A 22,064-nucleotide genomic window follows, 5' to 3' on the forward strand; every position below is an offset into this window, starting at 1 on the left:
GACAATGGACTGCCGTTGGTGTTTCAATTCACCGAGGACCTACACTTTATTACGATCCTGGTTTTCCAAACGGCATAACTGCAATGTCTCAGGAACAAATGAAGATCGAGCTGAAAATTAATGTATACTGAAGGGAGGAAGGAAAGCTTAATATTTCGTATTTAGGAGAAGGGGATGTGAGGGACATCAAATGTGTGTTTACTATCGCCATAGTAGTTTTGACATTATTAGCCCCAGTGAAACTGTTTATTTATTGACAGGGAAGGGATAAGGTACCGCAAATTACATGATAACATAAAAGTATCCTCCTTAGGCAAATGTGTCCGTCATAATCAGCAAATAACAAGTAGTACAATAGGGAACTTTTTTCTTGTAAAACAGTGGAATTCCAAACTTTAAGTGAACATTTCGCTCCTATGTCCAAGGGCATAACACAAATGAAAATATAAAAGAGAAACTTACATTAAAATACAACCTTAAAACTAAAAAAAAATTAAAAAGAGCCATAGCATCATAACTTCAACGACTTTCAGCCAGGACTCTGACGAAGTTTGAAATTCCACTGTATTACAAAAAAAAAAAAAAAAAAAAAAAGAAAAAAAAGCTATTGTTCTACTTGTTATTACTTACTTACTTGTACTTGTGGCGGGAATCAGGCGTTTCCACCTCGCCCGGCATCGATGATCTTAGAGACTTCTTGGACAGGCAGTGGGGTCTTCGCTGCTATTTAATGTGTCAGTCGCAATATTATCCTATATACAACACCTCTAAGAAACGCTCGGCAAAAATGCCGAGTGTGTCTCAGGCCAAATACTGGTGCAATTTGTGTACTTACTAACATAACTTATTTTACAAGAGGAGTAGTAGCGTCAATCAAACATACTTAGTGGGTGTGTATTTTTCAATATCTAGGGGGGGGATTTTAGTTTTTTTTTAATATCTAGGGGGGGGGGGATTTTAGTTTTTTCAATGAAATTAAAAAAGGTATAATAAAACGAAACATTTTTTTATCCATATTCCAATTTCAGCTTTTAACAGTTTAAGAATTAGAAAAAGGAAATAACTCCTTTACATTCAGCCTATTTAGAAGCGATTCAGAGCCTACTTATGAGCGTCTTTGATATACTAGTGCAATTATATATTCACTAGGGCAATACTAGGCCAAAAATATATTCACTAGGGGAGGGGCGGTGGCGTCAATTCATAAAAATCTTGGAAGGGAGGACAAATTTGTTGTTTTTCAATTTCTTCAACAAAAACACAAAGAAGCGATTTTCTAACAATTTTCATAATCTAAGAAGGAGGGAGGGGCGGGGGTGAAAATATAGGAGGAACAGGCCTCCTCCCTTCAATCGAAGCCACTAGGGAAGTGGGTAAACCAAGATATCCACTCAGTTATGGCTATGAACGGTATACAAAAAATACAATATCATATATATGAACAAGAAAGTTTAATTAAAAAAATATACCAATCCCATATTAAAACTTATGTCCTTAACTCAGTATTGTTACCACCAACAGAAACATCAGAAATAAAAAAAAGACAAATAAATACTGTTACTATTGCACAACTCAAACCATAAAATAAGCAGCTCATCAAAAGTTTTTCCTTTTCTAAACTTCCGTTCATCTCCAATTCAATTTTTTCTGGAATGTCAATTCTGAACCCATCCCATTTCTAACAACATACTTTTTTATTCTAGATTTCCCTTTGATAACTTTTTTATGCATTTTTGCGCGAATTTAAGATCTTATTAACAAGAACAAAGCTAACATTACAATAAAACAAAAAAAATAAATTACAGTAATTATGCAGGTCTTGAACAACAGTATAAAAAAGAAACAGAAATAAATACATAATTTAAACTTTTTTCTAACTACTCAAGCCTGTTCACACATAAATGACATAACAGAACTAATTCAATAAATATGAGACAAAAAAAAAAAAAACTTAAACAAAAATTAAATATTTTCGGACAAAAATAACAAAAACTGCTTTGAAGATGAACAATTTTTAGAATTCTTTTTATTTTTAGATAAATTAAGAAAAAAATTAAACAATATTTAGAATAACAAAAATTGCCTTGAACAGGAGAAATTTTTGGAATTCTGTTTATTTTTAATAATTTATAAAACTGCTTTGAAGAGAGACAATATTAGAATTCTGTTTACTTATAGAATATAATTCTTAAAATTTATTATTTGGAATTATGTTAAATTCTATTCGGCTTGAATGAATTTCATACTATCAAGGAAAGAGAAATGTTAGCACACTGATATATGCAGAAAAGGCGAGTGTCTCGAAATAAGAAAAAAAAGAAGAAAAAAATGAAATAAGAGAAGACAAGAAAGCTGAAAAAAGTACCAACACTTAGAAAACTTTCTAAACAACTTATAACCAAGTCACAAGCAAAGATATTTAAAATGAACATTTTACAAAACAACACAACTAAATATGTTATTTTTTCAGTTAAAATGCTTTTAATAAAAACACGACATCTGCCAAGCCCTTCTGAAAACAAAACGCTCAATTCAGGCACGAGCGCGTTTTGATAATGGGGGGGGGGGGAGAGAAATTCGAAAAAAAGTTATATTTAGAAGGAGGAGGGTTAAATACGTCCTCATCGCCCACCCAAATTTGTCGGTGACCTCGGAGACAGACGGAGTGAATTTTCCTAGGACTGCTGAGAAAGCTTTCATTTTGAGGGATAACTGAAGATAACGGCAGATAATTATAACTAAAGTTCATAGTTGAATACGAATTCTACATCGGTAGTTTTTTGGGGTTGCCGATATGTATTCAAATTAGAACAATAAGAACTCAGGGACAATTAAAAATTAGATGACAGTGAATATAGCTTCAAAATTTTAATGGTAATGGTAACCAATGGTTACCATTATCAATGGTAACCATTACCAATTGTAACTAATGGTAATGGTAAATGGAAATGGTAATGGTTAATAGTAATGGTTAATGGTAACCCTTCGTAATGATATATAATTGAAGTCCGGTAAATGAAACTTTGGGATCAAGAACTCATAATTTTCAGTGCATACCCTTTGTAATGGTACATAAATGGAACCAAGTGAATGAAACTCTGGAATCGCCGGCTCAAGATTTTCAGTGTATACCCTTTGTATGAAGCCAAGGGAATGAAATTTTGGGATCCCCGACACAAGCTTTTCAGTGCATACCCTTAGCAATGGTATATAAAAGAAGCCAGGTGAACGAAACCTTGGAATCACCAATCTGGTATCGCCAACTCAATATATTTCGTTTGTTTCCTTCGTAATGGTATAAAAATTGAGCCACATGAATGAAACTTTGAAATTATTTGAACACCGAACTATGAAAATCTCGATAATTTCGTTCACCTAGCTCAATTTTTAATCTTTAAAATTTTTAAGAAGTTCACCCGGAATGTGATTGTTCACGCCAATATAATATTATTATAAAGGCTAATTGAGACATTTCTAAGATGTGGCTTAAAGTACACCCTTTTGTGTGTTAAAAAAAGGAATAATAATGCCACATTTCCACTACCCAGAAGGAAACATTTTAATAAAACAATTCTAATTTATAATATATAGAAAAATTTTATTCAACATATTTTGTAGGCGAAAAATATATTTATACCCATTTTACACTTTTTTTTTTTAATTTTCCCCATTTTTGAAACTGCATGCCTTCTATTTTATAAATTTTCGACGAGCAATGCTATCTATTTTCAATGCTAAATAGGCAGCTTTACTTAGTATACGATTGGCAGCGCTATATTTTCAACATCTAATGATTTTTATCATCACTCTAGTGAATATACAGATGGCGCTGTAGGAAAGAAAAATTTAAAATTCTAAAGAGTAACATTTAACAGGCATAGAGATTTTTACGCAGGGACCTTAGTAGTCAAGAAGCGTCGTTAATTCTTAAATAAAAAACAGGCATAGAGACGCAGGGACCTTAGTAGTCAAGAAGCGTCGTTAATTCTTAAATAATAATAAAACAGGCATAGAAATTCATATATTTAAAAAGTGGAAAAAATGATTTCCGGCTACAAAATCCATTTTTATGTATATCATGGATTAAGAACTATTTTTCAACACGCATCCTCCTGGAAAGTGGGAAAGCAGCATAATATCGAATTTTTGCTTTGATTTGCATTTTTTTTTATCCATACTGTCCATATTTAATGTATAGTGCAAATACGTATTCAAATCGTAGTTAACGTTTTAATTCGGCATTTATTTAAACATGAAATTTGTTTAATAAGATGCAATATTTGTACCAATTTTGTTTTAATAAGTTTTAAATCTTAATTTCTTTGGTTCCTCATTGTTGATAACGATTTCTACAACACTCCCTATTTTACAAAAAAAAAGAAAAAGAAAAAGGGGCTGTTGAAAATCAATGTTAGAGAGATAATGAAACTTATAGCTTTCTATGGTTTCACTTTTCCTGGACGGATTCTGGCTTTCTGTTGATCCTGGTCAGCTTCTGGGAGGTCACTTAGGTCCTCGTCACCAGATTTTTACCTAAATAATTAAAATCCATTAGAAAACCAAACTCAAAATATTTTTTCAGCTGTGTTTATTTTAGCAAAGAAGAAGAAACGCAAGAGCACATTCAAAATGTGATTTAAAAAGCTTTCGAATGACATTCGTATCAGATTTTTTTTTAATCAATTGGTACATCGTGCATGGCTACTAAAAACGGCTTATAAAGGCATTAACGTAAATGTTTTAGATTTTCACACATGATAGGAGAACGGGTTTTTAATTGGCTGATTCATTTGGCGTTTTACCATTAAATGCCGAGCGAAAACGAGGCTTTACTTTTGGTAATAATTTCATCATTTCTAGACGATTCATAATTTCATTATAAGATTGATGTATATACATTGATATATTTGTTTAACTTTCACAATAATTTAGTTACAAAATCAATATGGTTCACCCAAAACCAAACGGTTGACGTGGGTGAATCAGGTTAATAAACATACAGAAATTTTTGCGCCACAACATTTCAAATAAATAATCTAACGGTTATAATCACTTCATAATTTGAATTTTTTTTTTATTAAAATAAAGTAGCGGGTGCAGTTAATAAATGAAAAAAATTAATAAATTATTTTAAAAAATAACTGAAATTAATTTTCGCTGTTGCTCTTTCCAACTAAACTAAACATTTGCATCATCAGTATGTGCCTGCTAAGTAAGAGCTGAATAAAACAAGCAAGTTGGATATTCATAAAAAATATAATGTGAGCCATGTATTGAAATCTAAGAATGTAAAGTTCTGCTCCATAATGCGGGAGTCATTTTACAGTAAAAAAAACCTAGCTGTGTGAAGCGAGGGAATACTCACTGGCGTCGGAAGGTGTATACTCCTCTGTTTCCTCAGCCACAGCTCCGTCCATTAAGTTAAGGTTGTCTGAAATTCATCCTGATAAGTTAGTAATAATTTTTTATAAAATTGGCTATTCTTTCGGTAAACCATACTTTCCAAGAATTCGCTCGGAATAAATCGTTGTTAAGATATCGGAATTAAGAAGTTCAATACTTCTTTTACTTCTTTACTGTAATAATGGAGACTGCTAATCCTAAGAAGTGTATTATGGGTAATTATGCTTAATATTATTCGCAATATATATATATATATATATATATATATATATATATATATATATATATATATATATATATATATATATATATATATATATATATATATATATATATATATATATCTTCCTGATGAGCCCTTCAGTTGGGTTGTTGCCTCTGATTTATTTGTCTTTTTTTTCATATTTGGTAATTGACGACTTATACTTACTTACGACACAATTGCCTGTCCATGGATTATTCTTTATGGTTGATTCTGTATGGCTATGCTGTTTGACCTATGTGATTGTATGGATGAGTAGGGTTAAGGCCTCATTCAAGTACTGATCTATATTAATTACTAATGTAGGAAAACAGTTTTCCTTTTCTCCTTCTGTCTTTTTTTTATGTGTTTGTGCTGTTGCATTGGTGATTTCTTTTTTCATTATACATACATACATACATACATACATACATATATATATATATATATATATATATATATATATATATATATATATATATATATATATATATATATATATATATATATATATATATATATATATATATATATACATATATATATATATATATGTATAAATAAGTTCTTTGTTTGTGTGTCTGTTGACTAACGTCATGTTTGTGTGTCGACTGATGTCATGTTTGTCGACTGACGTCATTATAAGGATTGAACTGTATGTCGTCATTATAAGTATTTAAGAAGATCGTTCAAAGATAAATTTTTAATTGTAAAATGACAGAAGAACCTACAATGGCAACAGCCGAGGAAGCTGCTCAAAGAGTCTATGCCAAAAGACGCGGCTAATAGAGAAAGTATGAAAAGAAAGCATGCCGAGGAATCACAACAACAGCGTGAAAACAGGCTTGCGGCTGAGAGAAAGTAAGAAAAGAAAGCATGCCGAGGAATCACAAGAACAGCGTGAAAACAGGCTTGCGGCTAATAGAGAAAGTATGAAAAGAAAGCATTATACATACATACATATATTATACATACATTATACATACATACATACATATACCAAAAATTTCTCTAAGTATATAAATATATATATATATATATATATATATATATATATATATATATATATATATATATATATATATATATATATATATATATATATATATATATATATATATATATATATATATATATATATATATATATATAAGTTGTTTGTTTGTATGTCTGTTGACTAACGTCATGTTTGTCGACTGACGTCATTATAAGGATTGAACTGTATGTCGTCATTATAAGTATTTAAGAAGATCGTTCAAAGATAAATTTTTAATTGTAAAATGACAGAAGAACCTACAATGGCAACAGCCGAGGAAGCTGCTCAAAGAGTCTATGCCAAAAGACGCGGCTAATAGAGAAAGTATGAAAAGAAAGCATGCCGAGGAATAACAACAACAGCGTGAAAACAGGCTTGCGGCTGAGAGAGAAAGTAAGAAAAGAAAGCATGCCGAGGAATCACAAGAAAAGCGTGAAAACAGGCTTGCGGCTAATAGAGAAAGTATGAAAAGAAAGCGTGCCGAAGAAACCACAACAACAGCGTGAAAACAGGCTTGCGTCTCGAAGAGAAATCACCAAAAGAAAGCGTGCCGAGGAATCACAACAAAAGCGTGAAAACAGGCTTGCGTCTCAAAGAGAAATCACCAAAAGAAAGCGTGAGGAGGAATCACAAGAGCAACCTGAAAGTTTTCGCCTGGCATTCAGGTACAGCCCAGTCGATGATTATAGCTTGAGTAGATGTGTTCAAATCGGGACTATGTCTAAAATTTGTCCCTATTGCAAGGCCTTGAAACTTAATGGTGAAACAATGGGAATGTGTTACGCCTCAGGAAAAGTTAAACTTCCTCTACTGGCTGCACCACCAGAGCCATTGAAGACTTTGCTTACTGGAACTACGTCAGAATCTAAGCATTTTTTATCAAAGATCAGAAAATATTACTCATGTTTCCAAATGACGTCGTTTCGTGCCCAAATCGAAAATCCAGATCAATTTATGCCTACTTTCAAAGTAAAAGGGCAAATTTATCATAAAGCAGGGTCCCTTCTACCATTCTCAGGCGAGAATCATAAATTTTTACAACTGTACTTCATCAGCGATAGAAATTCTGAATTGAATGCACGTTGCGAAATTTCTCCCGATGTTGAAAGGACTATCGTTTCCCAATTGCAACATCTTTTCCACGAAAATAATAATTTAGTGCGTCTGTTCAAAACAGCCATCAGTTTGATGCTTACTGATACGCATGAAATTGTTATTTCCGCTGACAAAACACCTCTTGGCCAACATGTGCGTAGATACAATGCTCCAACTATCGACGAAGTGGCAATCGTTATGGTCGGTGATCAGTTTTTACCTCAAGATATTATTTTTCATAAGCGAAACGCTCAGTTGGTAAAAATTGCTGAAACTCATTGATGCTACGATGCCTTACAGTATCCTATCATTTTTTGGGATGGAGCCGACGGCTATCACTTTAATAATAAATTGCAAGATAAATCCACTAACAAACAAACGGATAAGAAATGCAGCGCAATGCATTATTATTCCTATAGACTAATGATTCGGCAGGATGAAGACAATTATATTTTAAAATGCCGTCAATTGTTTCACCAATACATCGTTGACATGTATGCAAAAATTGAATCAGAACGTTTGCTATTTATCCGTCTGAATCAGACCAAGCTCCGCTCTGAACAATGCATTCATTTGCGAGATGCAGTTGTAAATGACGGTAATACCACAAACGTTGGAAGATTAACGATTTTACCTTCGTCACATGCTGGCAGTCCCCGTCATATGCATGAATATGCTCAAAATGCTATTGCGTATGTTCGTCTCTATGGTCGTCCAGATTTATTTATGATATTTACATGTAATCAATCTTGGGACGAGATACAGCAGCTTTTACTTCAAGGACAATCGGCGGTTCATAGACATGACATTACGGCCCGTGTCTTCCAGCAAAAGTTGAAATCACTGATAAACTACATAGTAAAACTTAAAGTGTTTGGGTCAGTGCGATGCTGATGGTACTCAGTAAATGACAAAAACGAGGAACACGCACATATACTAATCTGGCTATATGATAAAATTAATTCTAATGAAATTGATGATGTGATTTCCGCTGAAATACCTGATGAAAATGCCGACAAGGGCTTATATGGTATTGTGGTAAAAAATATGATACATGGACCATGCGGTGCACTGAACGATAAATCACCATGCATGGCCAAAGGAAGGTGCACAAAGCAATATCCTCGACTTTTAGTACCCAACACAATTACTGGCAATGATGGTTACCCACAATATAGAAGAAGATCTACTGAAGATGGTGGTAAGATAGCAATAATAAAGAAGCGTAACGGTACCACCATCGAAGTAGATAACCAGTGGGTTGTTCCATATTCCCCTTTATTATCAAAAACATTTAATGCACACATAAACGTTGAATATTGTAACTCCGTGAAGGCAATCAAATACATATGTAAATACGTCAACAAAGGCAGTGACATGGCAGTTTTTGGCTTGCAGTCCGAAATCAGTGATATCAATGAAATCGCACAATATCAGGCTGGAAGATACATAAGCAGTAATGAAGCTGTTTGGCGAATTCTTTCATTTCCGATACATGAACGAAGTCCAGCTGTTGTTCACTTACCGGTACATTTACAGAATGGTCAACGTGTTTATTTTTCGGAATCCAACGTGCAACAAAGAGCCCTGAATCCACCGGATACAACGTTAACTGGTTTCTTTTCGTTATGCCAAAATGAATCTTTTGCAAAAAAACTGCTGTATACTGAAGTGCCTTCGTATTACACGTGGAATACTAAAAATAAATCATTTGAACGTCGAAAACAGGGTAAGTCAGTCGAAGGCCAACCTACCATCTTCAAAGATACCACGATAGGAAGACTCTACACCATTCACCCCAATCAACATGAATGCTTTTTTCTACGCCTGCTTTTGGTGAATGTCCCCGGTCTGACGTCCTTTGAGTATTTGAGAACTGTAAACGGTACTATACATGACACTTACCGTAGCGCATGCCAAGCTCTGAATTCATTGGAGAATGACCAACACTAGGATAACTACATCAATGACGCGTGCGAAACGTCAACTCCAAGTCAAATTCGTACATTGTTTGGAATCATACAAACAACTTGCTCTCCTTCAGCTCCTACAGAGTTATGGGGAGAAATTTAAATCGAAAATGTCCGAAGATATACTCCATCGAAAACGGTTAGAGACGTCAGATATGACTTTTGATTTTACATCAGAAATTTATAACTACACTTTAGTTATTATTGAAGATTTGTGCTTATGTATGGCTAACAAACCTCTTCAGGATTTGGGAATGCCTTCGCCTAATCGTACCGCTGCTGTTTCGAAATGTGTAGAATTGGATCGTGAACAAAGTTACAACACGAGTGATCAGTTGTCGTCGGTAATCGTACCACTGCTGTTTCGACACGTGTAGAATTGGATTGTGAACAAAGTTAGAGCAAGTTGATCTATTGTCGTATGTACAAAATAACATTTCCAAGTTAACGTCGGAACAAAAAGACATTTATGATACGATAATGCATTGTGTCGATAACAACGCTGGAGAAATCTTCTTTTTGGATGCACCAGGTGGTACTGGTAAAACGTTTGTGATAAAACTGATTCTGGCATCAATTCGATCAAAAGATGATATAGCGTTGGCAATTGCGTCGTCCGGAATAGCCGCAACCTTGCTGCCTGGTGGAAGAACTGCTCATTCCGCTTTGAAATTGCCTCTGAATTTGCATTCTACAGAAACTCCCACGTGCAATATTTCCAAATCATCTGGGATGGGTAAAGTATTGCAGCAATGCAAACTTATTATTTGGGACGAGTGCAAAATGGCCCACAAAAAATCGCTCGAGGCTCTGGAGCAATCATTGCGAGATTTGAGAGGAAATTCGAAACCCTTTGGCAGCACATTAATATTGCTTGCGGGAGATTTCAGGCAAACATTACCTATAATGCCTAGACCAACTCCTGCAGACGAAATGAATGCTTGCCTGAAAAATTCTAATTTATGGGCACACGTAGACATTAAAATTAACTGCAAATATGCGTGTCCGATTGCAAAACGATGACTCTGGTCAAACATTTTCAGATCAATTGCTGGCAATTGGAAACGGAAAGCTCCCAGTAGACTCAATTTCAGGACGTATACAACTACCTGCTGAATTCTGTAATTTAGTAACGTCCAAAAATGAATTGGTTGTAAACAATCAAGAGAGATAAAACTCTACAAAGAGTTTTTAAGCTCCTCAAGAGCTTAGAGGTGAAATCGTAAGGAAACTTAAGACTTTTAACATGAAAAAAATTGATAATGATATAACAAAAATGACATTAAAATACTTTCTGATTTGAAAAAGGATAAGACCCTTACTATCACTAGGGCAGATAAAGGCAATACTATTGTAATTATGGACACCGATGATTATGATCGTAAAATGAATACAATCATTTCGGATAATTTTTTTAATTCTACTGGCCGTCGTCTCGTTTGAAGTTTTCTTTTTGTAGAGTTTTATCTCTCTTTATTGTTTGTTGTCATGTCTGGCCAGTTTGGCTTAAGAACTTTCAGGAATTGGTTGAAAAAGTATTTCCGAATATTCTAACCAATTATAAACATCATAAATGGCTAAGCGAACGAGCGATTCTGGCAGCCAAGAATATAGACGTCCACGAAATCAACAATATTGTTTTGACCAAGATTCGAGACCAGGCAGTCCTTTACAAGTCAGTCGACACAGTTCTGGAACCAAATGAGGCGGTTAATTATCCATCTGAATTTTTAAATTCCCTGCATCTTTCAGGGTTTCCACCACACGTGCTACAACTAAAAATAGGCGTACCAATAATATTGTTACGTAACATAAACCCTCCAAAGCTTTGCAATGGCACGCGACTTGCCGTAAAAAAAAAACAATGGAAAACGTAATAGAGGCAACAATCTTGACAGGGCCTTTTGAGGGTGAGGCTGTTCTTATTCCTCGAATTCCTATGATTCCAACGGATCTACCTTTTCAATTTAAAAGATTGCAATTCCCAATTCGATTAGCATTTGTAATCACCCTCAACAACGCTCAAGGTCAATCATTAGAAAAATGCGGTATAGATCTTAATACAGATTGTTTTTCCCATGGACAATTGTACGTTGCATGTTCGAGGGTCGGTAAACCTGACAATCTATTTATATGCACCGACAATTAGACAGTGAAGAATGTTGTATATTCGCAAGTTTTACGTAGATAATTTGTATTGTATATGTATATCTATCTATCTATCTATCTATATAAAAATGAGTTGTATGTATGCATGTTTGTTTGTTTGTAAAAAGAGCGTTTGCATATGACGTCATTATAAGAATATAAGGCTTTGTATATGCACAGACAATGGGACAGCCAAGAATGTTGTATATTCGCAAGTTTCACGTAGTTAAAAATATAGATATATCTATCTATATTCACAGGTGGGACACAGGGACACAACTACAATGGCGCGTAACTAAAATGGCGCGTAACGACTTAAGCGCGGGGGGGGGGGTTGCGCAAAGCGCCCCCATCAACTAGGTGTTGGGGTGGCACGAAGCGCCACCCCAACAGCTAGTATATATATATATACATATATATATATAAATATAATATATATATAGATATATATATATATATATATAAATATATATATAGATATACTAGCTGTTGGGGTGGCGCTTCGCGCCACCCCAACAACTAGTTGGTGGGGGCACTTCGCGCCCCCCCCCCAAGCCCCCCCGCGCGCGTAAGTCGTTACGCGCCATTGTAGTTGTGTCCCTATGTCCCACCTGTGAATATAGATAGATATATCTATATTTTTAACTACGTGAAACTTGCGAAAATACAACATTCTTGGCTGTCCCATTGTCTGTGCATATACAAAGCCTTATCTATCTATATTCACAGGTGGGACACAGGGACACAACTACAATGGCGCGTAACTAAAATGGCGCGTAACGACTTAAGCGCGGGGGGTTGCGCAAAGCGCCCCCATCAACTAGGTGTTGGGGTGGCACGAAGCGCCACCCCAACAGCTAGTATATATATATATACATATATATATAAATATAATATATATATAGATATATATATATATATAAATATATATATAGATATACTAGCTGTTGGGGTGGCGCTTCGCGCCACCCCAACAACTAGTTGGTGGGGGCGCTTCGCGCCCCCCCCCCCCCAAGCCCCCCCGCGCGCGTAAGTCGTTACGCGCCATTGTAGTTGTGTCCCTATGTCCCACCTGTGAATATAGATATATATATATATATATATATATATATATATATATATCTATATATATAAAAATAAGTTGTCTGTGGATGGATGTGTGGATGGATGTGTGGATGGATGTGTCAGGTGACGTCATGTTTCGGCTGACGTCATGAAATTAGTTGCCGTCATTTTTGCTTTGAAGGTGACGTCATTCAAGTTATATAAGACATATGTTCGCCGTCATGTTTCGGCTGACGTCATGAAATTAGCTGCCATCATTTTTGCTTTGAAGGCATCATTTTTGCTTTGAAGGCGTGACGTCATTCAAGTTATATAAGACGGATGTTCGTGTAGAATTCTTTTAATGCTTAAGTTTATAATGACTGATGAAGATGCTCAAAGAGTCTATGCCAAAAAACTTGCTGGTGATAGAGAAAGTCAGAAAAGAAAGCGTGCCGAGGAACTACCAGAGCAACGCGAAAGCAGACTTATAGATCTGAATACGGATTGTTTTCCCATGGACCATTATATGTTGCATGTTCAAGAGTCGGTAAACCTGACAATCTATTTATATGCACAGACAATGGGACAGCAAAGAATGTTGTATATTCGCAAGTTTTACGTAGTTAAAAACATATATATATATATCTATATATATAAAAATAAGTTGTCTGTCCGTTACGCCAGATTATATCTTAAATATATATAAAAATGAAACTAAACTGAAAAGCAAACTGAAACTAAAAATGTAGAAACTGGTAATTGCATAAATATTTCTATATATTTTGACAATAGATTAAAGTAATTCGAAAACCTTATAACAGATATTTATAATTTTGAGTTTTATTATAAATTGTCGAGTGTTTGCATGCTTGGTACGTAAAAATTTTTTCTAACATCAATGTTAGAATGACACATAGAAATCTATTAATGTTTAAGTTTAAAATGACTGATGAACTTACAATGGCAAAAGCCGATGAAGATGCTCAAAGAGTCTATGCCAAAAAACTTGCTGGTGATAGAGAAAGTCAGAAAAGAAAGCGTGCCGAGGAACTACCAGAGCAACGCGAAAGCAGACTTGCTGCTAAAAGAGAAAGTGAAAAAAGAAAGCATGCCGAGGAACTACCAGAGCAACGCAGAAGCAGACTTGCTGCTAAAAGAGAATGTGAAAAAAGAAAGCATGCCGAGGAACTACCAGAGCAACGCAGAAGCAGACTTGCTGCTAAAAGAGAATGTGAAAAAAGAAAGCATGCCGAGGAACTACCAGAGCAACGCGAAAGCAGACTTGCTGCTAAAAGAGAAAGTGAAAAAAGAAAGCATGCCGAGGAACTACCAGAGCAACGCAGAAGCAGACTTGCTGCTAAAAGAGAATGTGAAAAAAGAAAGCATGCCGAGGAACTACCAGAGCAACGCAGAAGCAGACTTGCTGCTAAAAGAGAATGTGAAAAAAGAAAGCATGCCGAGGAACTACCAGAGCAACGCGAAAGCAGACTTGCTGCTAAAAGAGAAAGTGAAAAAAGAAAGCATGCCGAGGAACTACCAGAGCAACGCGAAAGCAGACTTGCTGCTAAAAGAGAAAGTGAAAAAAGAAAGCATGCCGAGGAACTACCAGAGCAACGCAGAAGCAGACTTGCTGCTAAAAGAGAATGTGAAAAAAGAAGGCGGGCCGAGGAATTACAAGAACAGCAAGAAATCAGGCTTGCTGCTGATAGAGAAAGTAAGAAAAGAAAGCGTGCCGAGGAATCAGAGCAATCTGAAAGTTATCGCCTGGCATTCAGGTACAACCCAGTCGATGATTATAGCTTGAGTAGCTGTGTTCAAATCGGGACAATGTCTAAAATTTGTCCCTATTGCAAGGCCTTGAAATTCAATGGTGAAACAATGGGAATGTGTTGCGCCTCAGGAAAAGTTAAACTTCCTCTATTGGCTGCACCACCAGAGCCATTGAAGACTTTCCTTACTGGAACTACGTCAGAATCTAAGCGTTTTTTGTCAAAAATCAGACAATACAACTCATGTTTCCAAATGACGTCGTTTGGAGCCCAAATCGAAAATCCAGATCAATTTATGTCTACTTTCAAAGTAAAAGGGCAAATTTATCATAAAGCAGGGTCCCTTCTACCATTATTAGGCGAGAATTGCATGCCAAGCTCTGAATTTATTGGAGAATGACCAACACTGGGATAACTGCATCAATGACGCGTGCGAAACGTCAACCCCAAGTCAAATTCGTGCATTGTTTGGCATCATTTTAACAACTTGCTCTCCATCAGCTCCTACAGAGTTATGGGAAAAATATAAGTCAAAAATGTCCGAAGATATACTTCATCGAAAACAGTTAGAGACGTCAGACATGACTTTTGATTTTACACCAGAAATTTATAACTACACTTTAGTTGTTATAGAAGATATTTGCATAAGTATGGCAAACAAACCTCTTCAGGGTTTGGGAATGCCTTCACCTAACCGTATCGCTGCTGTTTCGACATGTGTAGAATTGGATCGTGAACAAAGTTACAGTACGAGTGATCTATTGTCGTATGTACAAAATAACATTTCCAAGTTAACGTCGGAACAAAAAGACATTTATGATACGATAATGCATTGTGTCGATAACAACGTTGGAGAAATTTTCTTTTTGGATGCGCCAGGAGGTACTGGTAAAACGTTTGTGATAAAACTGATTCTGGCATCAATTCGATCTAAAAATGATATAGCGTTGGCAATTGCGTCGTCCGGAATAGCCGCAACATTGCTGCCTGGTGGAAGAACTGCTCATTCCGCTTTGAAATTGCCTCTGAACTTGCATTCTACAGAAACTCCCACGTGCAATATTTCCAAATCATCTGGGATGGGTAAAGTATTGCAGCAATGCAAACTTATTATTTGGGATGAGTGCACAATGGCACACAAAAAATCGCTCGAGGCTCTGGATCAATGCTTGAAAGATTTAAGAGGGAATTCGAAACCCTTTGGCAGCACATTAATATTGCTTGCAGGAGATTTCAGGCAAACATTACCTATAATACCTAGATCAACTCCTGCAGACGAAATGAATGCTTGCCTGAAAAATTCTAATTTATGGGCACACGTAAAAACATTAAAATTAACTACAAATATGCGTGTCCGATTGCAAAACGATGACTCTGGTCAAACATTTTCAGATCAATTGCTAGCAATGGGAAACGGAAAGCTCCCAGTAGACTCAATTTCAGGACGTATACAACTACCTGCTGATTTCTGTAATTTAGTGACGTCCAAAAATGAATTGATTGAAAATATATTTCCGAATATTCTAAAAAATTATAAAAATAATAAATGGCTAAGTGAAAGAGCGATTCTCGCACCCAAGAATATAGACGTCCACGAAATCAACAATATTGTTTTGACCAAGATTCAAGACCAGGCAGTCCTTTACAAGTCAGTCGACACAGTTTTGGAACCAAATGAAGCGGTTATTATCCATCTGAATTTTTAAATTCCATAGATCTTTCAGGGTTTCCACCACACGTGCTACAACTAAAAATAGGCGTACCAATAATATTGTTACGTAACATAAACCACCAAAGCTTTGCAATGGCACTCGACTTGCCGTAAAAAAAACAATGGAAAACCTAATAGAGGCCACAATCCTGACAGGGCCTTTTGAGGGTGAGGCTGTTCTTATTCCTCGCATTCCCATGATTCCAACAGATCTGCCTTTTCAATTTAAAAGATTGCAATTCCCAATTCGATTAGCATTTGCAATCACCATTAACAAAGCTCAAGGTCAATCATTAGAAAAATGTGGTATTGATCTTAATACTGATTGTTTTTCCCATGGACAATTGTACGTTGCATGTTCGAGGGTCGGTAAACCTGACAATCTATTTATATGCAGCGAGAATTGGACAGCGAAGAATGTTGTATATTCTCAAGTTTTACGAAGTTAGTTGTATTTCGGAACAGACTGTTGTATATTCACAAGTTTTACGTAGTTAATTTGTATTGTATCTATCTATCTATCTATCTATATAAAAACGAGTTGTGTGTATGCATGTTTGTTTGTTTGTAAAAAGAACGTTTGCATATGACGTCATTATTAGTACATACGGCTTTGTATATGGACAGACAATGGGAAAGCCAAGAATGTTGTATATTCGCAATTTTTACGTAGTTTGAAACACATATATAAATCTATCTATATTCACAGGTGGGACACAGGGACACAACTACAATGGCGCGTAACTAATATGGCGCGTAACTAATATGGCGCGTAACGACTTACGCGCGCGGGGGGGCTTGGGGGGGGCGCGAAGCGCCCCCACCAACTAGGTGTTGGGGTGGCGCGAAGCGCCACCCCAACAGCTAGTATATATATATATATATATATATATATATATATATATATGTTTTTAACTACGTAAAACTTGCGAATATACAACATTCTTTGCTGTCCCATTGTCTGTGCATATAAATAGATTGTCAGGTTTACCGACTCTTGAACATGCAACATATAATGGTCCATGGGAAAACAATCCGTATTCAGATCTATACCTCATGATTCTAATGATTGCCCTTGAGCTTTGTTGATGGTGATTGCTAATCGACCATTCCCTGAGTCGCCATCCTCATTTATATGACGATTATAGGACAAAGGGGACCCCGGCGTCCCCTTTGTAGTTATGTCCCTGTGTCCCGGTCGTCATTTATATTCCCTGTGTCCCGGTCGTCATTTGTGTCCCGGTGTCCCAGTCTGTGATTTCTCTTTGAGTGTCCCGGGCGTCATTTATATTCCTTGTGTCCCGGTGTCCCGGTCGTCATTTATATCCCCCTGTGCCCCCCGGCGTCCCCGTTGTAGTTGTGTCCCTGTGTCCCGGTCATCATTTGTATCCCGGTGTCCCGGTCTGTATATACATTCGTTTTTTAGTTTTGTTTTTCTCCTTTATTTTTTTCCTTTTTTCTTTTTTTTCTTTTTTAGTTTATTTAGATTTTTAGATTTTTTAGTTTTTTTATTAGTTTTAAGTTGTTTTTTTCCTTTTAGTTTTTTTGTAGTTTTTACCTTCTTTTTAGTTTTTTTAGTTTTTTTTTACTTATGTCCTGGTCATCATTTATACTCCCTGTGTCCCGGTGCTTTGTTGATTGCTAATCGAACATTCCTTTTGTCCCGGTCGCTTTCTCTTTGAGTGTCGTCATTTATTTAGATTGTCAGGTTTACCGACTCTTGAACATGCAACATATAATTGTCCATGGGAAAAACAATCCATATTCAGATCTATACCTCATGATTCTAATGATTGTCCTTGAGCTTTGTTGATGGTGATTGCTAATTTAGTTTTTTTTAGTTTTTATCTTTTTTATTTTTATTCTTAATTTTATTAGTTTTCTTTTTCTCTTCTATTTTTCAGTTTTTTCCTTTTTTTAAGTTTTTTTTTTTAGTTTTTTAGTTTTTTAGCTTTTTTATTTTTTTTATTAGTTTTTAGTTTTTTTTTGTAGTTTTTGCCTTTTTTAGTTTTTTCAGTTTTTTTTTTAGTTTTTAGTTTTTTACCTTTTTTAGCCTAACCAGGATTTGAACCTGGGACCTTCATTCTCCGTTCTGACACCCTCTCTCATCGAGTGACTACTCCAGCATGTTCATTTTGGTGTTTTAAATGGTATATTATTAACGAAATCACCTGATCCACAGACAGACAGACAGACAACTTATTTTTATATATATAGATATATATATATCTATCTATATATATAAAAATAAGTTGTCTGTCTGTGGATGTGTGGATGGATGTGTGGATGGATGTGTCAGGTGACGTCACCTGAAAAAACTGGATTAGGTGACGTCAAAACTGAAAAAACTAAAAAAAGGCAAAAACTACAAAAAAAACTAAAAACTAATAAAAAAAATAAAAAAGCTAAAAAACTAAAAAAACTATAAAGGTAAAAACCAATAAAAAACTAAAAAAAAAACTGAAAAAACTAAAAAAAGGCAAAAACTACAAAAAAAAACTAAAAACTAATAAAAAAAGTAAAAAAGCTAAAAAACTAAAAAAACTAAAAAAACTAAAAAAAGGTAAAAAACTAAAAAAATAAAAAATAAAAAAAAACTAAAAAAAAGGAAAAAACTGAAAAATAAGCTAAAATAAAGGTAAAAACCAATAAAAAACTAAAAAAAAAAAGGAAAAAACTAATAAATGACGACACTCAAAGAGAAAGCGACCAGGACAAAAAACTAAAAAAAAAGGCAAAAACTACAAAAAAACTAAAAACTAATAAAAAAAATAAAAAAGCTAAAAAACTAAAAAAACTAAAAAAAGGTAAAAAACTAAAAAAACTAAAAACTAAAAAAAAACTAAAAAAGGTAAAAACTAAAAGAACTAAAAAAGAAAAAAATAAATGACGACACTCAAAGAGAAAGCGACCAGGACAAAAGGAATGTTCGATTAGCAATCAACAAAGCACCGGGACACAGGGAGTATAAATGACGACCAGGACACAAGTAAAAAAAAAAATTAACAAAACTAAAAAGAAGGTAAAAACTACAAAAAAACTAAAAAGAAAAAAAAACTAAAAACTAATAAAAAAACTAAAAAATCTAAAAATCTAAATAAACTAAAAAAGAAAAAAAAAGGAAAAAAATAAAGGAGAAAAACAAAACTAAAAAACGAATGTATATACAGACCGGTACACCGGGATACAAATGACGACCGGGACACAGGGAATATAAATAACGACCGGGACACAGGGACACAACTACAACGGGGACACCGGGGGAAACAGGGGGATATAAATGACGACCGGGACAAAAAAACTAAAAAGAAATAAAAACTAAAAACTAATAAAAAAAACTAAAAAATCTAAAAATCTAAATAAGCTAAAAAAGAAAAAAAAAAGGAAAAAAATAAAGGAGAAAAACAAAACTAAAAAACGAATGTATATACAGACCGGGACACCGGGATACAAATGATGACCGGGACCCGGGACACAGGGAATATAAATGACGACCGGGACACAGGGACACAACTACAACGGGGACACCGGGGGAAACAGGGGGATAACCTGACAATCTATTTATATGCAAAGACAATGGGACAGCAAAGAATGTTGTATATTCGCAAGTTTTACGTAGTTAAAACCATATATCTATATATATAAAAATAAGTTGTCTGTGGATGGATGGATGGATGGATGTGTCAGGTGACGTCACCTGAAAAAACTGGATTAGGTGACGTCAAAACTGAAAAAACTAAAAAAAGGCAAAAACTACAAAAAAAACTAAAAACTAATAAAAAAAATAAAAAAGCTAAAAAACTAAAAAAACTATAAAGGTAAAAACCAATAAAAAACTAAAAAAAAACTGAAAAAACTAAAAAAAGGCAAAAACTACAAAAAAAAAACTAAAAACTAATAAAAAAAGTAAAAAAGCTAAAAAACTAAAAAACTAAAAAAACTAAACAAAGGTAAAAAACTAAAAAAAATAAAAAATAAAAAAAAACTAAAAAAAAGGAAAAAATTGAAAAATAAGCTAAAATAAAGGTAAAAACCAATAAAAAACTAAAAAAGAAAGGAAAAAACTAATAAATGACGACACTCAAAGAGAAAGCGACCAGGACAAAAGGAATGTTCGATTAGCAATCAACAAAGCACCGGGACACAGGGAGTATAAATGACGACCAGGACATAAGTAAAAAAAAAAAAAACTATCTATATATATAAAAATAAGTTGTCTGTGGATCTGTGGATCGTGGATCAGGTGACGTCACCTGAAAAAACTGGATCAGGTGACGTCAAAACTGAAAAAACTAAAAAAAGGCAAAAACTACAAAAAAAACTAAAAACTAATAAAAAAAATAAAAAAGCTAAAAAACTAAAAAAACTAAAAAAAGGCAAAAACTACAAAAAAAACTAAAAACTAATAAAAAAGCTAAAAAACTAAAAAAACTAAAAAAAAGGCAAAAACTACAAAAAAACTAAAAACTAATAAAAAAAAATAAAAAAGCTAAAAAACTAAAAAAACTAAAAAAACTAAAAAAAGGTAAAAAACTAAAAAAACTAAAAACTAAAAAAAAACTAAAAAAGGTAAAAACTAAAAGAACTAAAAAAGAAAAAAATAAATGACGACACTCAAAGAGAAAGCGACCAGGACAAAAGGAATGTTCGATTAGCAATCAACAAAGCACCGGGACACAGGGAGTATAAATGACGACCAGGACACAAGTAAAAAAAAAATTAACAAAACTAAAAAGAAGGTAAAAACTACAAAAAAACTAAAAAGAAAAAAAAACTAAAAACTAATAAAAAAACTAAAAAATCTAAAAATCTAAATAAACTAAAAAAGAAAAAAAAAGGAAAAAAATAAAGGAGAAAAACAAAACTAAAAAACGAATGTATATACAGACCGGTACACCGGGATACAAATGACGACCGGGACACAGGGAATATAAATAACGACCGGGACACAGGGACACAACTACAACGGGGACACCGGGGGAAACAGGGGGATATAAATGACGACCGGGACAAAAAAACTAAAAAGAAATAAAAACTAAAAACTAATAAAAAAAACTAAAAAATCTAAAAATCTAAATAAGCTAAAAAAGAAAAAAAAAGGAAAAAAATAAAGGAGAAAAACAAAACTAAAAAACGAATGTATATACAGACCGGGACACCGGGATACAAATGATGACCGGGACCCGGGACACAGGGAATATAAATGACGACCGGGACACAGGGACACAACTACAACGGGGACACCGGGGGAAACAGGGGGATGTAAATGACGACCGGGACACCGGGACAGGGAATGGTCGATTAGCAATCACCATCAACAAAGCTCAAGGGCAATCATTAGAATCATGAGGTATAGATCTGAATACAGATTGTTTTCCCATGGACCATTATATGTTGCATGTTCAAGAGTCGGTAAACCTGACAATCTATTTATATGCAAAGACAATGGGACAGCAAAGAATGTTGTATATTCGCAAGTTTTACGTAGTTAAAACCATATATATATATATATATCTATATTCACAGGTGGGACATAGGGACACAACTACAATGGCGCGTAACTATTATGGCGCGTAACGACTTACGCGCGCGGGGGGGCTTGGGGGGGGCGCGAAGCGCCCCCACCAACTAGGTGTTGGGGTGG

General features: G+C 34.7%; 1 protein-coding gene across 1 annotated transcript in view; it reads right to left on the bottom strand.

Moving 5' to 3' along the window:
* Nucleotides 1–1,436: 1,436 nt before the first annotated feature.
* Nucleotides 1,437–22,064, bottom strand: part of LOC136035868 (translocating chain-associated membrane protein 1-like 1) — a 67,587-nt gene continuing 46,959 nt past the window's right edge. The window contains exon 7 of the mRNA XM_065717827.1: nucleotides 1,437–4,533. Coding sequence (XP_065573899.1) covers nucleotides 4,519–4,533 — 15 coding nt within the window. The 3' untranslated portion in view covers nucleotides 1,437–4,518. The remainder of the gene's footprint in view (nucleotides 4,534–22,064) is intronic.

This window comes from Artemia franciscana, chromosome 14 (assembly GCF_032884065.1).
Source record: "Artemia franciscana chromosome 14, ASM3288406v1, whole genome shotgun sequence".
In the NCBI taxonomy this organism is placed as follows: domain Eukaryota; kingdom Metazoa; phylum Arthropoda; class Branchiopoda; order Anostraca; family Artemiidae; genus Artemia; species Artemia franciscana.